The following is a 22,145-nucleotide window of genomic DNA, read 5'->3' as shown; positions in this document are numbered from 1 at the left end:
TTGAGTTTAATGTCAGTCACTTTCAAGAGAAATTTTAAAAAACTGAAAAATACCTTATGTGTGTCTTCGCCAAAGTAACTGATATATTGAGAAATTACTTGGTACACAAATGAAATGACCAAGACTACATTCAAGTACGGTTGTTTTTCATACATTGCAATCACTGATCGACCACTTCATATGGTGAGAACATCATACTATCAGAATCAGCTATAGCAAAAGAGAATGCAAAGGAGAGGTTTGAAACTAGCCTAAAACTCTGGAGGAGGTAAATGTTTGAAACATCTCTCATGGCCCAGAACCAAAGAGATTCCAGTCACTGACTTTGAAGCTTGAGATGGCAAGTCTGAAGACTTCAACCATTGGCACGTGCCCAGAATGTAATGCTGGAGCAGCATTACTGGAGCCGACTGTGCTAGCACTTTCGCTCAAAGGACTGCAACAAAATCACACAAGCATTTCAACGTTAGAATGCACAAGTGACAACAAATCTTCAAAAAAGAGTTTACATCTACAAAACTATAAGAGGTTCCAAATTCTTTGTCCTAACTGATCAACTCATGACACTGATTCTAAATCCTAGTCAAAGCAACCTTATTCATTTTCCCAGTCAGAGCAATCATATTCCTTTTCATAGAAAAGTGCCCGGGGAAGACTCCCTTGGAACTAGATTCGTTAAGGTGTTTAAGGATTGTCAAGGTGGGTCTTTTATAGATGTGCAAGCACACCATAATTCTAGGTCCAGATCTTTGATGATAGCACCCCCACTTCCCAATAATATTCAGGAAGGTCTACCATCAATCTTACTAGATCTGTCCATAGAATATCTGTGTTCAGTAAGCACACAGAATAAGACATCTTTGTTTCTATGAGGTGATCTGTTTATCATATATATAGTAACCAACAAACCACTCACTCCTGAAACTTACTTGATATGAATGGGTTCATATGCAGTAATTAGCACATCTGTAGAAACTCCCTTAAGTCGTAGATTTGCCACATAGACCTGCAGGACTCAATACAATAGACTCTAATTAGCATATATGCCACAATTAACATAAATCAGGATATCCTGAAACAGCTTACTATGCTGGAGAACACGAGAGAAACATACCCTCACGGTATTTTGTGCATCCCTTCCTTGTCGCTCCTTGGAGATGGCCTACATACAAGAATGACAGCATATAAGTAGAGTTCAAGAGTTGAGAAAAGCTGCTGTTGTTCATGCTAAACAGTTGTCAATAATAAGTAAGAAAAATGCATCTCTTCAGTAAATTGCAAGCAATCAACTATCAGCCATTCAATCTTCAGAGAGTTTATTATATGATTCAATGTTTTCTACAGTATAGATTATTGAACAACTTGAAACCAAATTCCAAGAGACAAACTGAAAGTAAAAACACTAACAGAATCTGCCAGAGTCAATATAAAGGTAAAGTAAGGAAATCAAAGCTAATTAGGAATATGCATCTCCAAAATTTAAATCGACATCAGATAGAGAGAGTCAATGTCCTGTTTCTCATTTTTTGTTTTACTATGATATTTGAAACCAACTTAGATGGCTGATTCCGATAAGCAAGCAATGGAAGTAAGATGCAACGGCAATGAGCCATACAGTAGCAAAGCATCCGGCATACATAATCAAAGATTACACACCAGGCCAATCAGAAGTAACAATTAATCATCACCAATATCATTGAAAAAAGTAGTTTGCAATATATAAACCACACAAAGGAGGGAAAAATCAATAGACACCCGGAAATCAAATGCAATATAATTTGCGTACCATTTGGCCAACTGCAGTTGTAACAACAGCAGGTATATTTCCGTAACTTAGTCCAGGGACCTCCACTACTCCCGACTGCTCAATCAACTGAAGACAATTCGGCAGACAAATTATTAAATTGCAATTCACCACATTGATAAATCAGCTGCAAAAACCAAATTGAACCACAAAATTCGTAATCCAACAGTCAAAAATCACTCACCACACTTCCCTCAGCCTCCTGTTCAGTAGCAAGGTCCTGAAGAAACCAGGTAGCACTTCCATTGTCCCCAACTTCAGGCTTCAAATCCAACAGCTCAAAGATCAAGCTCTCGTCGCGGGCCGGGTCCACAAACGCCTCCTACAACAACAAATAACATAAACAGAAAATCCACAACACCCTAACAGAAAGAATTTGTGAAACCAATAACAAACCTGGTGATCAGGAACCTCACGGACATCATCGCTCACATCCTGTAATTGCGTTTGTGCACAGGTTCATCAGTTAAACTGAAGAAATGGAAACTCCAAAGAAAAAAGCCCAACCTGAAATCGATCAGGAAAGAGGCTAGAAATGGCGCCGCCGAACAAAGAGTGCTGAGAGTACTTCTCCTGAGCCATGTCCACTGAACGACGTCGTTCCTCAACAGAAATCAAATCGCGCTTCGAAATCGTTACCTCTGCGAATTCAAAAGTAAAGCTTAGCGCCTCTTCGTGGTAACCGCCGTTTATATACAAACCCCTCCGGAGCAGCTTCAATTTGACGACCGCGTCAAAATCACGAAAGCTGATTTTGAAACTGAGCTGGGCCGATGAGTATTTTGGGCCGGGTTAGGGCCCAACCCTTGTCATTAACTGAACTGAAACAAGTTTTGAAAAGATGAAACAGGAATAACGAATACCAAAACATTCATAATCTTATACAAATAGTTATAAATTTCAAAACAAATACAAAATATTAATAGCTAAACGACACATATACCTTTCGAAATCACGACATTGAGAATCAATAGGCTTGAACCTGCCACTAATCACAAACTAAAATATTGAGGGACTTGTAATTTCAAATGTGTTGAAGCTACGAATCTCTTATTTCGCGCTACAACTCAAAAATTCCTTATGTGTGTGTTTTGTAATACACCTACAAAAACTATCGATAATTTATTTTCTACTTGTGCTTTTGCTAGACAAGTGTGGGAGTTTGCTAATCATAGGATATTCCTTGCTCAAGGCATATCTTTTCTTTCTTGGATAAAATCATTGTTTGCTTTGTCTGATAAATCTTCTTTACAACTAGCTTTGATGCTTGCATGGTCCATCTAAAATACTAGAAATCAAATTATTTTTCAATAAAAGTCAGCGGAGCCTCAATGTTACTTTCATACCACTACTTTCCAAGAACTATTTAGAAAATAATATGGTAACCCCTCCATCCACACCAGCCGTCTTGCCACTAATCAAATGGCATCCTCCATGTTGGGGTTAAGAAAATGGGATAAAAAATCTGCTAGTCGATCGGATGAAGACCCGCTCGACAGGGATTTGTCTGCAAAAGATATTGGTCTCAAGGATTCCTCCAAGATGAAAACGAGGTTAGAAGGGCGCTTGGATGGATCCGGACAAACCCCCTCCGAAGCTCAAGTTAGCCATTTGCGGACAAATTGAGAAGGAGAAGTAGGGAATGAGTTAAGTTACATTTGAAGGTGAGGCAAAGCATCTATTTATAGGCGCGGAGAGGTGGGGTTTGTCTTGGCAGATGGCGCCAGCTGTCGAGGACAACTATCATTCGCTCCTCGGAAGGAGGCTTCCACAAGCATGCTCAAGATCAGACTGCACCCGTGCATCCACGTGTACGGCCATGAGGTGCTCAACATTAGGCTGAAGATAGAGAACACATGTGCAAGGCTTAGCTAGAGCGCTTGACATAGGTTCCTACAACAAGTCCCCAAGTAAGAAGAATGACTTGGTTGGGGAGTTTAAGTGAAAAGACGCAAGTAAAAGCGTTCATATAAGTGTGTTCGTATGTTAAGTTTTGCGTAAGTGTGTTCGTTTTTTATAATCAACTGAGCTTCATTCTTGCGAACTGGCCTCTTGGTAGACGGTAGACCCCTGAGGAGCGTCCTAACTCTGCGATCAAGGAATTTTCCTTGTTTGAATTAGAATTTGTTCGAATGATGAAGGGAAAACTTGTGCGGACACAAGATGGGTGATAGGGAGCGATCACAACTGACCCGGTTGTGATGAGCATGATCTTTTATGCGTAGGTGTCATGTTTTACCCCGTGTGTGTGATGATAATGATATTATGAGCTAGGATTAGGACGTTCGCACTTGGGAGTGATCTTTTAACCCACAGACGCCACAAGTTCCCCAAGGCCGTCGTCAGGAGGTTGTTTATAGCCTTCGGTATTTATAGTTGTTCGACAGTTCGAGATCTCGAGTTTGTGCGTGCGTGGCTGTTCGTAGCTAGGTTATGGAAGCCTACGAGGATTTTGTACTTGTATTTGTTTTGTATGAAGTTAGAGAACAAGCCGAGATTTGACTGTTCAAAGTTGAAATCCTGTTCTGATATTCTTTCTTTTCCTGACTTGTGATTAGGCAAAGTCTTTAGGCAATGTGACTCGGCTATTGAAAACGAGGTTAAGAAAATGTTGACAATTTTTAAAACAAATCAGCTACCAGTTGGAATCGTTTCAGGAAGGCATCTTGAAGCTCTTGGAAAGAATCGATAGAGTTCGGGGAAGAGATTCATAAAAATAGGACATTGCATCCTTAGACAGGGTTTCTTGGAACAAATGGCAAAGAACCGCGTCATCATGGTACTTTCCTTTGACGACTGACTCGAAATACTCTAGATGAGTGTAAGGATCGGAATAGCCTGAGTAATGGTGAATCTTAAGAGGTTTCGGGGCAGGTTTACATATTGAACATTGGATGCGTGTTGTGAATGGGCCTGGACGTGTGATGAAATGCAAAGGTGTGATCATCCCCCACCAAAATATTTGTACCACTACCCACTTGGTACCTCACACCTTTTAACAGCAAGTCCCTACCCTTCATTAAGCTACGTCACACATATGAATCACCTGTAGATACCTATCCAAAAAGTGAACAGCATGGAATTACTAATTGGCCTTTCGTGTTCTTGCTTTGATACCACCTGTTACAGGCCGACTTTGCGAGGGTGCAAAGAGGACCGTGCGACACTCGCTAGCCTTGGAAAGGTAGCAAGTTAGCTTAGTGACAAGATAATCCGGTTGATGAAGAATACACTACCCTTGCTTGGCCAATATAGTTTGATTGAAAACCTCCATGTTTCTATAATCGAGCACCCCTCATTTTTAGGAGCACACATCTTACTCAAAGCTACCCAATGAATTTTCCTCCATCTCTCTGAATCTCCCCACCAAAATTCAGCCATACATCGATGCATCTTATTACATATCTGTTTTGGTAATTCAAAAACACTCATCACATATAAGAAGAAAGATCCATTTTATAATCATTAAGTTATGGTTTGAGATTAAGAAGTTGAGTGGAAGAAGTTGAGTGGGATAACGGGGAGTCTGAGTTCTATGCATCATCTGGGGAAATCAATTTAGGCCTTCATTTCTTGATGCTTAGCATTAGATTGATTCTAACTAAAACCCTTTTCAATTTTGATTTGAATGTTTTCATCAATAAAATCTCCAGGTCCCTTATAATCACTCTTGACTCTTGTCATGAGATACATATCTATGCTTAATTTGATCTAAAGGGTTATATCATGGGCTTTGGGCTTTTAGGCTAGGCCTATCATGGGCTTTGGGCTTCTGTGCCCTTTCTAAGTTTTCTAGTTTTTCTAATTTGCTAAGCCCATTTTTTTGGGCCACTAGGGTTTTAAATTAGTTTTTTTACTAGTTTATTTCCAACTATTTTCCTATGTAAGTTTCTAGGAATCTAGATAGGTTATGATGCCTGTAAATTATGATGTTTCTTTTACATCTAGATAGTGATCACTTCCTGTTGTACCGCAATTGAGCATCTTGACGACAGAAGTTTTCATGCAAAATTATCTCTATGTAGGGCTAGATTATAGCTTGCTAGGCTCATCGTCGATAAGCGATAATGTACAATGTTATGATATGTGAATCATCTCAATTCGTTGGGGTCTGTATCGGTGCCATTCTGGTTGCGACTATTAATACAATGGGTTATATGCCCGTCTTTGCGTAAAAAAAAAAAAAGAGATGTGTATCTAGTATTTAGGGATGTGTTAATAAAATTTCTCTTTTTTACCAACCAAATCGGCCCAAAAAAAAAAAGTTAAAGGGTGATCTTTCTAGGGTTTGGGCCGTCAAAACAAAGTGGGCTTCCGCTGGAAATAAAGAAAGTTGAGGCCCTCGTATGAAGAATACTCCACTATATAACCAACTAAACCCTAGTCTTTTTTCTCCCCCTCTATTTTGCTCGCCGCTGCTCTCTCAAGCTCAGGTTCTCTCTCTCTTTCACCAAAACTAGGGTTCTTAGGGTTCCATCTCCGACGAAATTTCATTTGATTTTTCATCAGCACCTCATTTCGTGGTTGAAACTCTTATCAGAATTTGTGAAACAACTTGTTCTTTTATCAGTCTTAATAGATACTGTGATTTGTTTATACTGATTTGATTTTGTGTGTTGAACAAATGAAGGAGGAGAATGTCTCACAGGAAGTTCGAGCACCCCAGGCATGGATCCCTTGGATTTCTTCCAAGGAAGCGAGCTGCTCGTCACAGAGGAAAAGGTATATTTCTCTGTTTTCGTGTCGGGTTTTTCTTGTTTGCTTGTGATCAGTCTGATTCATATTATTATTTTATGTTCTTTATGGAATGTTTTTGAAAACCGATTTGTGTTCTGGTTGATTTCTGAAGCATGTGTAGCTTGTCCAAAATCAAATTTATACAACTTTTGTTTTGCTGTTTTGTCCGGATGAATTTATAGAATGGGATTCATGTTTGTAAGGATTTTTAAATGCTTTCATGAATGCCCGAGTACAAGCCCTGAAAGTTTGGATGTTTTTCTCGAAGTTTGTATGTTTGGATTTTTATTCTTGTGTTTCTCAAAGTTTGTATTTGTATTAATTGTTTGTTTGTCTTGTGGATATGTAGTGAAGGCTTTCCCCAAGGATGACCCATCCAAGCCCTGCAAGCTGACTGCTTTCCTTGGTTACAAGGCTGGGATGACTCACATTGTCAGGGATGTTGAGAAGCCTGGATCAAGTAAGCCACCTTCCAATTGGGTCTGGTTGATAATATTTCTCATTGTTAATGTTTTGAGCATACCTTTTCTCATGTGCTTTTCAATGGAGTTGTAATTTAAAGTTCTCATGAACAGACTAAAAGTTCATTATTTATGTTTCTTGGCCAATATGATATGCATTGCATTCAGCCTTGGATATTTCTTTGCTTAATAGAGAATTAATCTATAATGTGATATTTTTCATGCATATCCCAATGATGAAAAATTTAGTAATCTTAGACACATGCATGAAATTACAGTATTGGTGCTCCCTCATGCAAAGATTTTGTTGGGGTTGAGTACCATTCTTGATTGTGTTCATGCTGTCCAGGCGGAAATCAGGCGTTCCTGAGGGATTTCTTTTTTCATCAGCTCTACATATTTTATATTAACTTCTAGTGCATAATTTCTTATTACATTTTTAATGACTTCCTTAGAGCTGCACAAGAAGGAGACATGTGAGGCTGTCACTATCATTGAGGCTCCTCCAATGGTTGTTGTTGGTGTTGTGGGTTATGTGAAAACCCCACGTGGCCTTCGTTCTTTGAACACAGTGTGGGCTCAGCATCTCAGTGAGGAGGTTAAGAGGAGGTTTTACAAGAACTGGTGCAAGTCCAAGAAGAAAGCTTTTGCAAAGTACTCCAAGACCTATGAAACTGATGAAGGAAAGAAGAGTATTGAAGCACAGTTTGAGAAACTGATTAAATATTCTACTGTTATTCGAGTTTTGGCTCACACCCAGGTATGGTTGATACTCTGACTTGATTGTTATTTTTAGAATTGACTATCATTTGATATCTTAACTTGTGTCTAGCTCCTACTTGTTACTTTACTGACAACTTGTTTTAATGTTGATGGGCAGATTCGAAAGATGAAGGGTCTGAAGCAGAAGAAAGCACATCTCATGGAGATCCAGGTGAACGGAGGCACAATTGCTCAAAAGGTTGAATTTGCCAAAAGCTTCTTTGAGAAGCAAATCCCTATTGATGCTGTCTTCCAGAAAGATGAGATGATTGACATTATTGGTGTGACAAAGGGTAAAGGTTATGAGGGTGTTGTTACTCGTTGGGGTGTCACCAGGCTTCCACGTAAGACCCATAGGGGTCTGCGTAAGGTTGCTTGTATTGGTGCATGGCATCCTGCTAGAGTTTCATTCACAGTTGCCAGGGCTGGTCAGAATGGATACCATCACCGTACTGAAATGAACAAGAAAATTTACAAGCTTGGAAAGGCTGGACAGGAATCACACACTGCTGTGACTGAGTTTGACAGGTCAGTAGCTTCACTTCTCTTTGAGTTGATGTTTCTATTTTGTACTTCTATTACTTGACTTCAGTTATATCTGACTTGGTTGATTATAATCCAGGACTGAGAAAGACATCACCCCAATTGGTGGCTTCCCTCATTACGGTGTTGTGAAAGATGACTACATTCTGATCAAGGGATGCTGTGTTGGACCCAAGAAGAGGGTGGTTACTCTCCGCCAGTCTCTGCTCAAGCAGACCTCTCGCCTTGCTCTTGAGGACATCAAACTCAAGTTCATCGATACCTCCTCAAAGTTTGGGCATGGGCGCTTCCAGACCACACAGGAGAAACAGAAGTACTATGGACGGCTCAAGGCATAGGGATTATAACTGTTTGAAAGTATCAATGGCTTTGGCAGCATTTAGTTTTCTATGGGAGTTTATGTTGCAACAGTTTTGTTATTTATCGCTGTTTCAAGTATCGAGGATATTGAACGATGATTATCAAGTTTGCTTTGTAGCTGTTATTTTCAAGGATCCTATTTTTAAATTAAAACCGAGTACAATTCTACTTTAAGATTTAGATTTATGTTTTGATAATTATAGAAATGGTGAATGGCTGTTGCATGTTTTGCACTTTGTGTCATAAAAGGAAGTGTGTTGGTGGATAACTGCATGCCTGATTTTATACTGGTCTGGTTAAGTTCTAGTCTGAAAGTGGATGTATGGTTTGAGAACTTGAAAGTTACTAGAGCGAATGAGGGGAGTCTATGGGGTTTTTACATTCCATGTCCATAGGAATGGATTCGAGGATGTGAAACCTAGGCATCATGCTAGTGAAGCTTTTAGCATCATTTTTCGTTTGTGGTACAAGAAGAGAGGACATGGAACAGTAGGTTGATCAAGAAGTATTAGAAGATAAGTTTCTCCGGATGCATGTTGCTTGTTTAGCTTGAAATCCTTATAACCATTGGATGATGTGACGACCTCAGAGTACTGAATCCAATGGTTATAGAGATTCTAAGCAAATATAAGCAACATCAATTTAAGCAGAGAAGCCAAATTCAGTCACTAGTATTTATTAAAAAAAAAAAAAAATGTTTACTAATCATACTTGCAAAATGCGAAACCAGTTTGGAAATCCCAGTTAGTCAACTTGGGGTAAACGTGGTAAGTCAGACCCAAAACTTTTGCAAGTGAATGAAACGCTCTGACCGATGAATAGTTGAATAGAGAGCAAGTGAATGAAACGCTCTATTATTCTAGAGGAGAAAACGTGTACAGTGTTCAAGTTTTGGTCAGTCAAAATGTCAACAAGGAAATTTCTATGCTTCAAACTACAAAAGCATGACTGTCACACAGCATTTCACTGAAGCCAGTATGTTCTACCCCAAACCCCATTTGCCCCTAGAGCAGGCATCCAAAACTTTCTGAAACCAAAACCAGCTTTGGTACCTCATCCTGAGTACACAACACTCTGGATAGGTCCATCTAATCTACCACCTCCACCACGACCCCCGCCTCTTGCCCTGCCTCGTCCGCGCTCTCTACCTGAAAGACACCAAGAAAAGGTGGTAATTTCGAGAAGTTGCAGGTAGAACAAGAAAATATCATGCACTTCTGCACCGAAGAGCTCGATGCCACCAACAACAGAACAAGGCTAATTCCATTTCACCATTCTCATAAGATTTTCTATTTGAAGAATTTTGCAACACATCAATTTTGTTGGGAACACAATAACACTTAATACCTAGTGATCCGAAAGTTTAGTATGCAAATAAAATTATTCCAACAATTAATCTTCCAAAAGAGGAAGCATGGAAGGAGAGAGTTTCTTTGTTGTACAGAGGCGAGTGTACATTTTCCTTGTAGATTTTAGGTAAAGTAACTACAGCAATGGTGGAGTTTAAGAACACAATTTCAAGGCTTACCACGAATTTGAGCAGAAGGTGCTCCACCTCCATAATCATTATAGACAGTATAACCAGATTCTGGTTGCATACTTCCACTGCCATATCCTCGCCCACGCCCACGATAACCACGGACTCTTCCACGACTCTGACCCCTGCCAGCATAGCCACGCCCACCTTCAAACCCACCATAACCATGACCACCATCAAACACACCATAGCCCTGGCCACCATCCAAACCACCATCAGCATTGTATTCCATCACTCCATTACTATAACTCCCTGTGAAAAGAAAAAACAAAATCATATTAGCTATTGCTGCTTTTCAAATCATAAAACTGAGTAAGTAGTCAAGTGACTCAAGTACAATGCAAAAACATGTATATGAGTAAACGCACACCAGAAAAAGGCTCATCGAGCCTAATGTTCTAAAAATCCCCGCCTAGAGCCGATTAATCCCCGCCTAGGTGCTAGGCGGTGCTTCACCGTTTCCGTCTAGAGAGCTAGAAAACTGATTAATCCCCCGATTAACCCGACTAGCGCCTAGCGTTTTTTAGAACATTTGAGCCAAATGCAAACCTATTAGTTTCTGTAGATTACTGTTCATATTTGTTAAGAAAAATAATCATCATGCAGCAAATTCATGACAAGTCAGTACAAAACTACAAATACTGAGATGAAATTAATAGACATTACAGCATTGGTAAAAGCTCTGTGAGAAACAGCTAAAACATGAGAAAATAAAAATGATAACTGCTACCTACTCTTTTGGTAAAAAACAAAAAATAAAAAAATAAAAAATAAAAAATAAAAAAAACAAGAAGAAGAAGAACAATTTGGAAATCTAAGGTACTTAGTAGATATGATCTGGCATGATTACAATGTTTTAATGAATCTGAGAAAAACATCATATACTGAGAAATGTATGAAAAGCCAAATGACACTATTACAAATTTCAATAGAAGTTGGAAAACCTTAGTAGATTTGATTTGGCAGGAATGCAGTGTGCACCAGCACATATTGGTATGTAAAAAACAATACGTTTATATTGGTATGAAATTGTATTTGACGGACATCAAATATTTCAAACACAAGCGTTCATATATATGTAATATATAGTTTTATATTTTAAAAAAGGCTACTGAAATAGTGAAAATCAAGTTTGTTGATATTGGTGTATTACTGTACTTGGGAAAAAATTATCTGAAAATATAACTATCACATTCAGTAAAATTCAAGTGACTGTTGAAAATTAAAAAAGAAAAAGAAATAAGCTACATAGACTTTTCTAGGAGTATATAAGTTTCAGTATCTAGTATTAATGTGTATCTAAGAGATTAAAACTAATTTATTCAACTATATATATATAACCTTTCACAACTTACAGACATTTCCTTTTTATGTTGAGCAATATTCTCACTTGGTTTTTATTCTGTATGAGTCGACCAATAAACATTTGCATTCATGATTATAAAGTTTTAAAAGTGATTGAGACAAAACAACAAATGAATAAGCAAATCAATGAACACCAGTGCTGAAAGAGCAAGATAACCCCAAAAATCACTTTCAGGATCTTAACCATTGTCTATTACCTCTTCCTCTACCCCTTCCTCGACCACGTCTGCTTCCTCGCATACTAGGAGGTCCTTCTACATGCACAACAGCAAAGAAAATAAGTAATAATGCTTAGAAAAGTATTGCATGTATTGACCAACTGATCCTAACTTTCATTCCAAAAAAAAAAACAGAAGATCCTAACTTATGTGGCCTTACGTCCTTCATAATCATATTCAGTCCATTGCTTCACTTGATCAGCTGGGATAGGTCCTTGATACCTGCATCATATTAAAAGTAAAACAATGGAATACATAATGCATATACCAAAATAATACTAAATCTTATCCGATGTCTCAATGTGTCTATGAACTGAGATGAATGTTTAAGCATAGTAGAAGATTGATATAATAGAGGAGTAGAGGTATATCTAAAAAATTTAACAATAAGAGCATATATACGATACCCTGTAGAGGACGTGTCCAATTCCTTCTTGGACAAAGTAACTGTAATCACTGAAACATGGCGAGTAGTTTCCAGGCTGCATTTATAAGACGCTTTATTAGTTCAAACAATAACGAGAGAAACTATCTATCATGAGAAAATCGTAAGATCTTACGTCTTCAAGCCTTCTTCCAGGGGCTCCCATGTGTCAGTTATATTAGTAGAGCCAATGTAGGTGTTTTGATGAAGACCACCAACCCTCCTCTGAAGAAAAAAACCAGAGAATTGTAATGAGTGTGATTAGAAGTTCAAGAACACTAAAAGAAATGATCGCGCCGCGGATTGCAAGAAACCTTAATAAGTTCAGTGATCATGACAGTCTTGTTGATAGCTCTGCCCATTGCTTTGAGAGAGATTTCATTGGACCCTTTCTCCTGTAAAATCAGACACAAAATTAGGACCACCAACATTGCTTTAACATTCTAAAGTAGACCAAATTTATGACCATATATGTTATATGCTGATGTTTCATGAATGATTGTAGCAAATCCATGGATTATATTCTACAATATCATAGGCTATATATGAGAGTGTAGCATATAATCCATGGATTTGCTACAAGTAGAATGAAACTCTAGATATAAATAATAACAAAGAGATAGAATATGAGGACCTGGAGGAGAGTGGTGGCGTAGGTAATGTAGTTCCTGATTCTGCCCTGAGTGGTGATGCGAATCTCATTCTCGTTGATCGGCGTTTCCTCCCGAGGCTTCTCTATCCTCTGATACCGATCCATGTCTTCAAATTTCAACAACCAAGTTTTAGGGTTAGGGCTAGCTTTTGGATTTGGTGAAGAATAATGTTGATGCAAGTTGCGGAGTTGTTTCAGTCAAGCAAGTGATACCTGAATACCCGCTCAAAATCACAACCAACTCTTTCAAACTCTCTGTCTCTCACCCTCTTTAGTCTTTACCTTTTTTATTTATTTTTTTAATTTTTGTTAAAGAAAACTGCCCTTTTTTTATTCATTTTTTTTCATCAGAAGTATAAGACACAGATACAGCCGTCAGATTTAATTGTCCACTGTAGTCTCTAAAATGTAATTCTTCTTGATGGTTGTGTTGCAATGATGGCTAATTTGCTTAATCATATTTTCAGAGAATACAATATGGTAGCTGATGCTTTGGCCAATGATAGTATCAACCATGATCTTGGTTTGATCATTTTTGCTGATGTCCCTGCTCATGCTGCTCAAGCTGTTTTAGATGATTTTGCTGGTGTTACTAGAGCAAGAAGAACTGAACTTTGCTCTAGTATTTAGTATGTAGTTTTTTTGTTTTTCTTTTGTTTGGGCCTTTTAGGTCCCTTCTGTAGCCAAAAAAAGAAGAAGAAAAGAACCTCTGTTTCTCTCAATTAAGGCACTGCAACACCTGTCTAGCAAGCTATGTTTGATTCTTACTAGCTATGCACTCTTAACTCGAAACGTATACCATTCTGAGAACCCTAGCTAGCCCCTCAACCTCTCGAGCCAGCACAAGACAAGAGCGAGCGTCGGACCTCTTTCTTAATCTATGAAATGTAAGAGCTTTAAATTGCTAGAAACTTGATTCGTATCTTAAGTTGCTCACATGATGATCAACAACAGTTGCCAACTTTTGTGCCTCGATTGTATATACAAAATGTCTACACTTCAGGATCGCAGTCTGAGTTTGATACGTGTTTCTTCAAACAATACACTACAAGAGGGAACAAACTTGGCAAATCAAGGATGTGAAATCCATTCCCTAAGTTGTAATTTATACTCTCAATTTATATTTTTAGTCATTTTTAAAAGAAGACAAAAATTAAGTCACTAAAAACAAAATATAAGTGACCAAAAATAAAAAATAAGAGTGGACTACAATTTGAGGAGTATAGATTTCACTTCCCTTTTTAAACAAACTTGGTATGTCAATTATCAACATCACATCCCTAGTTAGGAAATTCCAACAAAAATTTTAAGTTTCGAATACACCAAATTCCCTTTCTACACATATGGTTGCTGTGTCATGTGCACCAAAGATTTGGGTTCAAAGACGAGATGCACCTACACGCATAGAACCAAACCGTACATGTGTGGACTCGAAATGCAAACCATACCATTGTCCACTATCAGGTCCCAGAAATAAATTTAGAAAGAGTAGAAGAGGGAGGAGGGAGGAAGAACCAAACAATACAAAGTTCCAATATTTTTGTCCATGAGAGGGAGAGAAATGAAGGAGAGGAAGAGAGAGGTAAAGAGGTGAAGGAGGTAGAGGGGCAGAAGAAGAAGACTGTGGAGATAATTTACAAGAGTTAGCAGATCAACCAATTAGGTGGAACATAATTGGCTATAGATTGACAATATAATTAAGATGGCTTGATTAACCAGAATTAAAATAGATATACACTAAGAAATCCCTCTTCTAAAAAACAAAAAGGAATTCTTCCCTATTCCTATGCTTCAAAACTTGGCATTTTCTCAGAATGAAACCTACCCCAAACAGTTGAAAACCTAGATAATTGATCTGATACAAGCACTAAAGATAAATAAGACCATAAATGATCAAAATGCAGATCCACCAATTCATTTGCAATCCGAAACCATACAAAGAAAAGAGAAAGCAACAGAAGACCGTCAGCTCCACAAATATTTTTTTTCCAATTACGAGGCCTTACCCCTGATATTGCAGAAACCTCCTCCTTGTTATTACTGCAACTATAACATTATTATATTGCTTGTAACTGTGAAAAGGAGATCCTGATTATTGACCCACCAAGCGAGGTAGCATGCTTGCACACCAGGGCTTCGGTGGCCTGCTCCTCAGTTTCAAACAGAACCAAGGCCTGCTTCTTCCCATTCATCTCAAAGAGCTTTGTGTTGACAATGGTACCAATTTCCTCTAGGTGGGTCACAATCTCATCTTCAGCAACTTCCTGTGGAAGAGATGACAAGTGAATCATCTTTGTAGGTGAGCAGCAATAGCGGTAGTTCTTTGCAGCATTACGGTTGAAGCGGTTGAGATTTGAATTCATGTATTCATGAGTGTCGGCACCCTGAGTGATGTTCGGATGCTTTGAGAAGTTGACCTCCAATCGCTTCCCAAAAAGGATTGCACCCTATTTCACATATTTTAAAAAGTATTGGTATCCTCACAAGAAAAATAAAAACAAAACTACAACAGCTTTCAATACAGTAGGAGTTAAAAAATTGACAGATATATCACTCACATAAGTGATCTAATTCCTAATGAGATTGGCATGCCATCACAGTTAAGAGAGAATCATAAATGCTCCAATAACATCACAAATAGATATACTATCCTACATAGAGAGGACAAGTTTGAGCTACCTTTAAAAAGTGTACTGCCAGTTCAGCCTGGAAGCCATCACCCATCTGGACAAGTGCATGATCTGGTTTGTTCCGGAGAAGCTTAATTCTCACAATGTTTCCATAGATGGAGAACAGGTTAAAAAGCATATCTTCATCTATCCTCTGAAGAGAAAAGCGCAAAACATGTCACGTTAAAATCATAAGAGCTAGATGGAGTGTACACCCAGGAAAGAGAAGCACTTACATCGGGATTCAAATTTGACACGAGGACCGTACACCTGTCATTTGTCCCACTTATTCCAGGAGGCAGACCTCCACCAAAGGCGGCAGCAATTGCAGCTGCGTTAGCCATCTAGAGCCAAGGGTGAAAAAATAAGTAAACAACATAATTTTGCAAATCCATACTGTAAATATACAACCAATTAATGTGCCACATGTTAATGATACAAATGATCTGATGAAGTAGAAGCTTGAATTTCACTATATCAGATGAAAGTGATACCCTACAATATCCTCAAACAGATCTCTTACTATTTGTGAGCTTGTGATTGCCTTAAAGCAGTATACATGCATTATAAGGATCAATATAGAACAAGACCATCCAACAGAATAAGCAACTCCCACCCCCCACCCCCCAAAAAAAAAAACACAACAGATGCACTGAAAATGAATCAAACATGAGCTACAGACAATACACAACAGGCAACAGGGATGTAAATTTCACTATTTCGGATAGAAAAAGAATCTAAAGCCTCGACGAGTTATATATTTCATAAAATAGTGCAGATTACATCCTCCAGCTCAGGATTATCTCATGCACATCTAAGATGACGAGAACGCTACCCACCTGTGGGAATCCAACTGAAACACAAAACCATACACATGTCAGTAAGAGATACAGATCACAAAGCTGCAATGAATAATATATTTCTTTGACAAACAAAGTACCTGTCCTCGCTCCAGTAGCTTGAACGCCATACATGCCGCCGCCCGCATCACCATATCCAGGCTGTAACACGAAATGAACAGAGTAAAACTAGATGGGCTACAAACAACTAGAGAAGATACAACACATGAACTAGAGGATAAAGACCAAAATGCAGCTGAACACACTTGTGGGGATCTTCCTTTCTGTTCCGAAGGCAAATTTGGATTTGTGAAATCCCTGGCAAAGAGAAGAAGAAACATATTCAGCACTAACAGCAAGGCAAGAAAAGAAAGACATAACTAGTGACCATTAGGTTCTAACCCACCTTGAACGCTCATTATTGTAGTTCACTTGCAACTCGTCAAGGCTGATATGAATGAGAAAATTGCATAAATTAATCTCATCAATATCCAAATACAAATGCAAATGAGAATATAACTACAGAAGCTTGAAACATACTTTGAGAACTGGATGTCCAGCTGACAACAACCATCATAAATATTGCGTCCCTATAAAGAGCAGATGTGTTAAAATTAAAAGATAATTAGGATGCAGACCTCACGAAAAGCCTGTCCCACAAGCTGACAGGAAATACGGATGTATGAATAAATACCTGTAGTGCAGTTCTAGCTGCAACAGCACTTTGGCGGGACTGATACTGGATGAGGGCCTGAAAACCTACATAGTTTCACAAACAGACGGAAGAGATTTTACAGTTCAGTAAAAGATTCTGTATTAACATGTATTTTCTGGAAGACAAAGCACATACATCCAAGATAGAATTTCAGACTTTTGTATTGCCTAACTTGTTTATATGTACTGTATCACTAATCTTCGATGAGCACAAGACCTTTACCACTAAACAAGCACATAAGCATCTGGCCAAGGACCAAGAGTAAACTAGACAGTTGTAATCTACAATGAAAGAGGTATAGACTGAGATAGAAAGAGAGAGAAAACTTGTAGATGCTGACCAGCTGACTTCTGGAAAGTGACAATCTTCTCTACAAATCCATGAGGGAAAAAAACTTGATGCAGCACTTCCACTGTTATAGGATATAGCATGTGGTGGACCGTAACTAAGAGAATTCGGTTTGGCTGTGCATCCCCGGAGAGTTCCCCAACAGCAGACCAGCATAGAGACAGAGGAGAGAGGAGAATGAATAAAGAAGCACAGATAGAGAGAGAATTGAAAATAATAATGAAATTAATATTCCTATAAAATGATAATGAAGACGAACCCTATTATCTGGTTCTTATAAGACAAGATGCAGATGACGCATGGGCATTACATACAACAAGAATAAAATTTATACTGTATTTTCCTGGACCTCACTTGAAAATATCCGGCCCAAGACACTACGTGTCCTCCATAACATTAAAGAAACTAAACAAACACAGAAGCCTCCACAAAAATAACTAAATGTAGATTATGGGCATTTGAAAAAGAACACAGATACAAAAGGTAAACCATTAGGACAACTGAACAAGGACTCATCAGGGACATCATACAGAATAACCCTAACCAATTAAAGATATGTTAATGTAGCCAACCCACTGATGAAAGTGTCATCAATCAATGATAAGCATTTGAGTAAAGTAGATTTGCTTTCTCTATTATACATGAAAATGTACATCCATTAGAATAGTAACCATATACCTGAAAAAGTCTATCCTTCTAATATTAAGTATTCATTTGAATATAATTCCTGTCTATATTAGAAAAAAAAAAAAACAATACATGATTACAATGGACATCCTGAGTCGGAAGAATATAATACTAGACTTCTACAATAGCTAATGTCATAGTTCCACAGCATATGATAACAAACAGCAAAGTGGTACTGTATTAATATCCCAAGAAGTACTACAATTTAAAAATTCAATCATTACATCACCTTCTAACATATATACAAGGCCTACAAGGTACCAACCTCATCTCCTCGTCCTTGAGCATTTTGATACATTGTTGTTAGTTCTTGATGAGATGAGAACTGGACATAAACATTCCTTCCCCTAGATAAGTATAATATATATTAGTAACATGATATTTAGAGTGTGTACACCAGAGTGCTCATAAACAAAAAACATCTTAATACCTTACAGCAGGTTGAACATTAGCATAGAATTGCAATGCACTTACTGCAGCAGCAGTGTCTTGCATTTGAATAAGAGCCTGCAAATTGCAGCAGATTTCACATGACAGATCAACAGATCAAATATAGGTCTGTTGTAAACTCATAATAGGTGTCTTTAGCATGTACAAATGATATAAAAACAATTAAAAACTAAAACTAAAAAAAAAAAACCTAAGGTTTTTTGCGCGTAGCATCACAAGCTTAGTTATGACTCCGAAGGGCTGAAATAGCTGAAGCAAATCATTCTGGAACAAACATAAGTTCCATCAAAAATATATTGATAGAAATGAAAGCAAATCATTTCAAAAGTAATCGATCATAAAATATATAAAGAATACATTTACGTTGAGAGAAAATCTCTCCAAAAGCAGTTGCTAAAACATTTTCAGGTCACCTCTTCTCACTGAGATTGCACTCAACTTCAACTCCATTTATATAATTTCCTCCTTACTATAGAAGCTTTCACAATTAGTGACCTGTATCAATTCTGTTATTCACCCATATGGAACTCTTGCTGAATCATTTGAGTACCCTACAGATGGACTGTTTACCAATATGGTATGTGTCCACTGGGCACAAAAGTACACATTGTCCAATCCTATTGATTCCTTAATTAATAATTACTAGAGCTTTCAGGCATTGCATACTAATTTGCAACAACATTGCGAGTTTATGGGGTAATATGTGTTTACCAAGCAGAAAAAATTGAAGAAAAATAATGAAACACCATTAGACTTATTATCTGATGGAGTTTAAGGTGCATGTACAAACAGTTAGGAGAACCATTTTTTTTTTTTTTCTTTTCCTTTTTAAGGCATAGAGGAGAACCATATCTTTCATTAAGAGAAAATAGAGAACAAAACATTATTGAGGAAACCAAACAGAGACATGAAGCTAAACCAGAGCAGCATCACAATCTTATAAGATAACCGGTAGAAATGCCAAATACCAAACTTTTTCCCACAAGTAATCTTCTTCCTCGCCCCTAGTTCCCTCAAAGATCCTACTATTCTGTTCACACCGAACCACCCAAAAAACTTATCATCACAACACAACTTCCAGGCACCAATTCCCTCTTTCTTTACCCAAGAGAATTGAACCGGTCACGCAATAAGTTCACTCTATACGATTTTTGGAGTACCATCATTGCAATGAAGCAATGAAGCAAAAAAAATTCAGAATTTTCAGAAGTCATTTTACTGGGCCCATACCATTGTGGCAATAGGAACTAAGAAGTAAGAAGGCATCTCCTCTAAAGCAATCACAATTCATCTTCCCATCAGGTACGTACTAGTGTGGCAATAGGCACTAAGAAGGCATCTCCTCTACAGCAATCATAATTCATCTTCCCATAGGGTACGTAACTAGAGGGAACGCAAGGACCCCTAAGGTACTTTAATTATTTGTTACTACTAGATTATGAAACAATTACTGATGTCAGGCACACAGCTAAACTTTCTGAAACAGTAAATTATTACACACGATTTCCGTTCAAGCTCTAACGGATGCAGCCTCCCAAGTAAAATTCCAAGGGTAAGGCTCTAGCTGTGAATAAAGGCTGGTCGAAACATAAACTGTTAGTCCACATCTTAAAAGTAAATACATTACAATCTTTTAAATTACCTTACTATCTCTTTGCTCAGTTCATCTTTATCTGCTTATACATTTAAGTTTACTGCTTGTAGCTTTGTTGGCATAAGACGGTCTAAAGGTGGCTTGATTTTTTTTTTTCCCAATAAAGAACATCTTTTAACCATTAATGTAGAATAACATGGTTAGGCTATGTCTTACACGACAAGGTCTGACTGTCTAGAGTTTAGGACACTTGTATGCCACTGAAGTCATGTTAGAGTTTGATTAGCCAGAAGTCATTCCTAATGAGGTTCTCATTGCATTTTCTCTCCCCTACTCGAATCAACTCATTCTATCATCATACAAAATCAAAAACTCCCAAGAACCCTGCTATAAAAAAGTGTAATAAATATTAAATTCTGTGAAATTATCTCTATAACTTACAGACCGAGCATTGAACTTTCCAAAAAGAATAATGAAAATATTGTCCGACAAAATGCAAGTGTATTGGCCTAAATAATGTGTCTGTTTTACCCACTCCAAAAGAGACAAGAAAACTGCATGGGAAGTTTCTTCAAAACAAACTCTGGATGGAAAGAGTAAACAGTTGGCAGCCCTCCAAGTAAAGGGAACAGAGAATGACAAACTAAATGAATACCAAACAAGAAAGCACCACTCCACCAAAGCAAATTCATCAAACAAAATATCCTCATAACACCGGACATCATATTGAGACTTGACCCCCAGGTTCCTAACCGGTCAATTTTAACAAAAAGAGATGCAAACGACCCAAATGAGGTTCTGCAGAAGAGATGCAGAACCTCTTCTGTTTGCGAAAGAACTTTTTCCCATAAACCTCCATGAACTTTTTCCTCTTCCGGATGTTGGAAGGATTAACGTACTTCTGTTTGCCAGAGGAGCCACTGGAAATGAGGTTCTGCAGGAAGGTTCTGCATTAATCCTTCCAACATCCGGCTCTCTACACCATAAACCTCCATGAACTTTTTCCTAATATAGCTCCCTAGCAAGGCCATGGACGTCCCTTCGAATCCCTACTGAAAAATTTTGCCAATCTATTTGCAACTATTCCCCCCGAGTTGAATGCCATAGCATCCAAAAGCTCTCCTTCATCTATTCAGTCGCATCGGTCAGACAGACATCACCCGTAACCGTAATTGTTCTAATAGAAAACTAAGGAAAGAAAATAAAGCTCATAAATTTTGCAGCTAAGCAAGAGTTGCACCGTGCCGTTACATATAAAGTGACTCGAATGATTTCGGTTACAATAAATTTAACCCATTCAAAAAAGGTTTCGATCAAACAACTTTCAATGCACCAATAAAACACATAGTAAACACTTAATAGCCACTCAATCTTAGTAAGAGTGTAGGATAGAAACATACCTCAGAAATTTCATGCCCCACATTCCGAACGTGAATGACTTTGGAAGGTTCTGTCATTGTAGAGAGTCCTGCAACGACAACAACAAAAAACCCAACAAATATTAGCTCTTCCAGAAAATGCAAGCAAAACCAATTACTCTCTACACTTCATTATCACTAACAATGCACACATTCTGGGCTCGAACAGAAATCACCAACCCTCGAAAAAAAAACAGCAAAAAGCTTTAAGCTTTTCGAAAAAGAAAAGAATTTTATTAATTCTGTTTAAACAAAGTGTAGCAGACCAATTGACTAAGAGAACAAAGAGGCTCTCTACAACTCAAAACCCTAAAAGACCCCAGTTTGGTTTGCGGTAAAGAGCTGAAGAATCATAGATATTGAGTAACAGATCCCTCCAAGATATAATTTTTGCGGGCACAAAAACGACAAAGCTTGAATCTTTCTCAACCAAATCGCTTTGTTTGATTCAAATGAAGATTATATAACGAAATTCAAATGTAAGAGTTAGAGAGAGGAGTGATTACCTGAGAGAGAGAGAGAGAAAGAGAGAGAGAGAGAGAGAAGAAGAAAGAGAAGGGGG

The 22,145-nt window shown here is 38.0% G+C and overlaps 4 protein-coding genes across 4 annotated transcripts; 1 reads left to right on the top strand and 3 right to left on the bottom strand.

The window, feature by feature from the left end:
- Positions 1 to 62: 62 nt before the first annotated feature.
- LOC101313858 (ran guanine nucleotide release factor-like) lies at positions 63 to 2,449 on the bottom strand. The gene is made up of 7 exons (XM_004290451.1): positions 2,312 to 2,449; positions 2,201 to 2,239; positions 1,989 to 2,126; positions 1,787 to 1,873; positions 1,115 to 1,162; positions 930 to 1,006; positions 63 to 436 (listed from the first exon to the last, which is right to left on the bottom strand). Exons 1-7 carry the CDS (start codon positions 2,384 to 2,386, stop codon positions 289 to 291), a joined length of 612 nt encoding a protein of 203 aa, XP_004290499.1. The 5' UTR covers positions 2,387 to 2,449; the 3' UTR covers positions 63 to 288.
- Positions 2,450 to 6,206: 3,757 nt separating this feature from the next.
- On the top strand, positions 6,207 to 8,899 carry LOC101313567 (60S ribosomal protein L3-like). The gene is made up of 6 exons (XM_004290450.1): positions 6,207 to 6,237; positions 6,435 to 6,526; positions 6,891 to 7,001; positions 7,458 to 7,762; positions 7,883 to 8,292; positions 8,387 to 8,899. Exons 2-6 carry the CDS (start codon positions 6,442 to 6,444, stop codon positions 8,643 to 8,645), a joined length of 1,170 nt encoding a protein of 389 aa, XP_004290498.1. The 5' UTR covers positions 6,207 to 6,237; positions 6,435 to 6,441; the 3' UTR covers positions 8,646 to 8,899.
- Positions 8,900 to 9,720: 821 nt separating this feature from the next.
- Positions 9,721 to 12,968, bottom strand: LOC101309219. The gene is made up of 8 exons (XM_004292466.1): positions 12,846 to 12,968; positions 12,526 to 12,606; positions 12,348 to 12,436; positions 12,195 to 12,269; positions 11,948 to 12,009; positions 11,767 to 11,823; positions 10,196 to 10,456; positions 9,721 to 9,815 (listed from the first exon to the last, which is right to left on the bottom strand). Exons 1-8 carry the CDS (start codon positions 12,966 to 12,968, stop codon positions 9,721 to 9,723), a joined length of 843 nt encoding a protein of 280 aa, XP_004292514.1.
- Positions 12,969 to 14,715: 1,747 nt separating this feature from the next.
- Positions 14,716 to 21,622, bottom strand: LOC101313269 (polypyrimidine tract-binding protein homolog 3-like). Its single transcript, XM_004290449.1, has 14 exons — positions 21,566 to 21,622; positions 18,767 to 18,835; positions 18,552 to 18,631; positions 18,387 to 18,468; positions 17,427 to 17,550; positions 17,066 to 17,130; positions 16,912 to 16,961; positions 16,778 to 16,819; positions 16,638 to 16,689; positions 16,473 to 16,533; positions 16,372 to 16,385; positions 15,769 to 15,876; positions 15,543 to 15,686; positions 14,716 to 15,310 (listed from the first exon to the last, which is right to left on the bottom strand). Exons 1-14 carry the CDS (start codon positions 21,620 to 21,622, stop codon positions 14,921 to 14,923), a joined length of 1,338 nt encoding a protein of 445 aa, XP_004290497.1. The 3' UTR covers positions 14,716 to 14,920.
- Between the last annotated feature and the right edge of the window lie 523 nt (positions 21,623 to 22,145).

Source organism: Fragaria vesca, linkage group LG2 (assembly GCF_000184155.1).
Source record: "Fragaria vesca subsp. vesca linkage group LG2, FraVesHawaii_1.0, whole genome shotgun sequence".
NCBI lineage: Eukaryota > Viridiplantae > Streptophyta > Magnoliopsida > Rosales > Rosaceae > Fragaria > Fragaria vesca.
This window is presented reverse-complemented; position numbering and strand designations above follow the sequence as displayed.

Excerpts from the sequence above, each read along its gene's own strand:
- LOC101309219 (XM_004292466.1), bottom strand. The coding sequence starts at position 12,968 with ATGGATCGGTATCAGAGGATAGAGAAGCCTCGGGAGGAAACGCCGATC. Across the intron at positions 12,437-12,525 it reads TGATCACTGAACTTATTAAG|AGGAGGGTTGGTGGTCTTCA; the intron begins GTTTCTTGCAAT and ends TTTTTTCTTCAG. Across the intron at positions 12,010-12,194 it reads TTGGACACGTCCTCTACAGG|GTATCAAGGACCTATCCCAG; the intron begins GTATCGTATATA and ends AATATGATGCAG.
- LOC101313269 (XM_004290449.1), bottom strand. The coding sequence starts at position 21,622 with ATGACAGAACCTTCCAAAGTCATTCACGTTCGGAATGTGGGGCATGAA. Across the intron at positions 16,690-16,777 it reads TACAATAATGAGCGTTCAAG|GGATTTCACAAATCCAAATT; the intron begins GTGGGTTAGAAC and ends TCTCTTTGCCAG. Across the intron at positions 16,534-16,637 it reads AGAAAGGAAGATCCCCACAA|CCTGGATATGGTGATGCGGG; the intron begins GTGTGTTCAGCT and ends TTCGTGTTACAG.
- LOC101313567 (XM_004290450.1), top strand. The coding sequence starts at position 6,442 with ATGTCTCACAGGAAGTTCGAGCACCCCAGGCATGGATCCCTTGGATTT. Across the intron at positions 7,002-7,457 it reads TGTTGAGAAGCCTGGATCAA|AGCTGCACAAGAAGGAGACA; the intron begins GTAAGCCACCTT and ends TGACTTCCTTAG. Across the intron at positions 8,293-8,386 it reads GCTGTGACTGAGTTTGACAG|GACTGAGAAAGACATCACCC; the intron begins GTCAGTAGCTTC and ends ATTATAATCCAG.
- LOC101313858 (XM_004290451.1), bottom strand. The coding sequence starts at position 2,386 with ATGGCTCAGGAGAAGTACTCTCAGCACTCTTTGTTCGGCGGCGCCATT. Across the intron at positions 2,240-2,311 it reads TCTTTCCTGATCGATTTCAG|GATGTGAGCGATGATGTCCG; the intron begins GTTGGGCTTTTT and ends ACGCAATTACAG. Across the intron at positions 1,007-1,114 it reads ATGCACAAAATACCGTGAGG|GTCTATGTGGCAAATCTACG; the intron begins GTATGTTTCTCT and ends TGAGTCCTGCAG.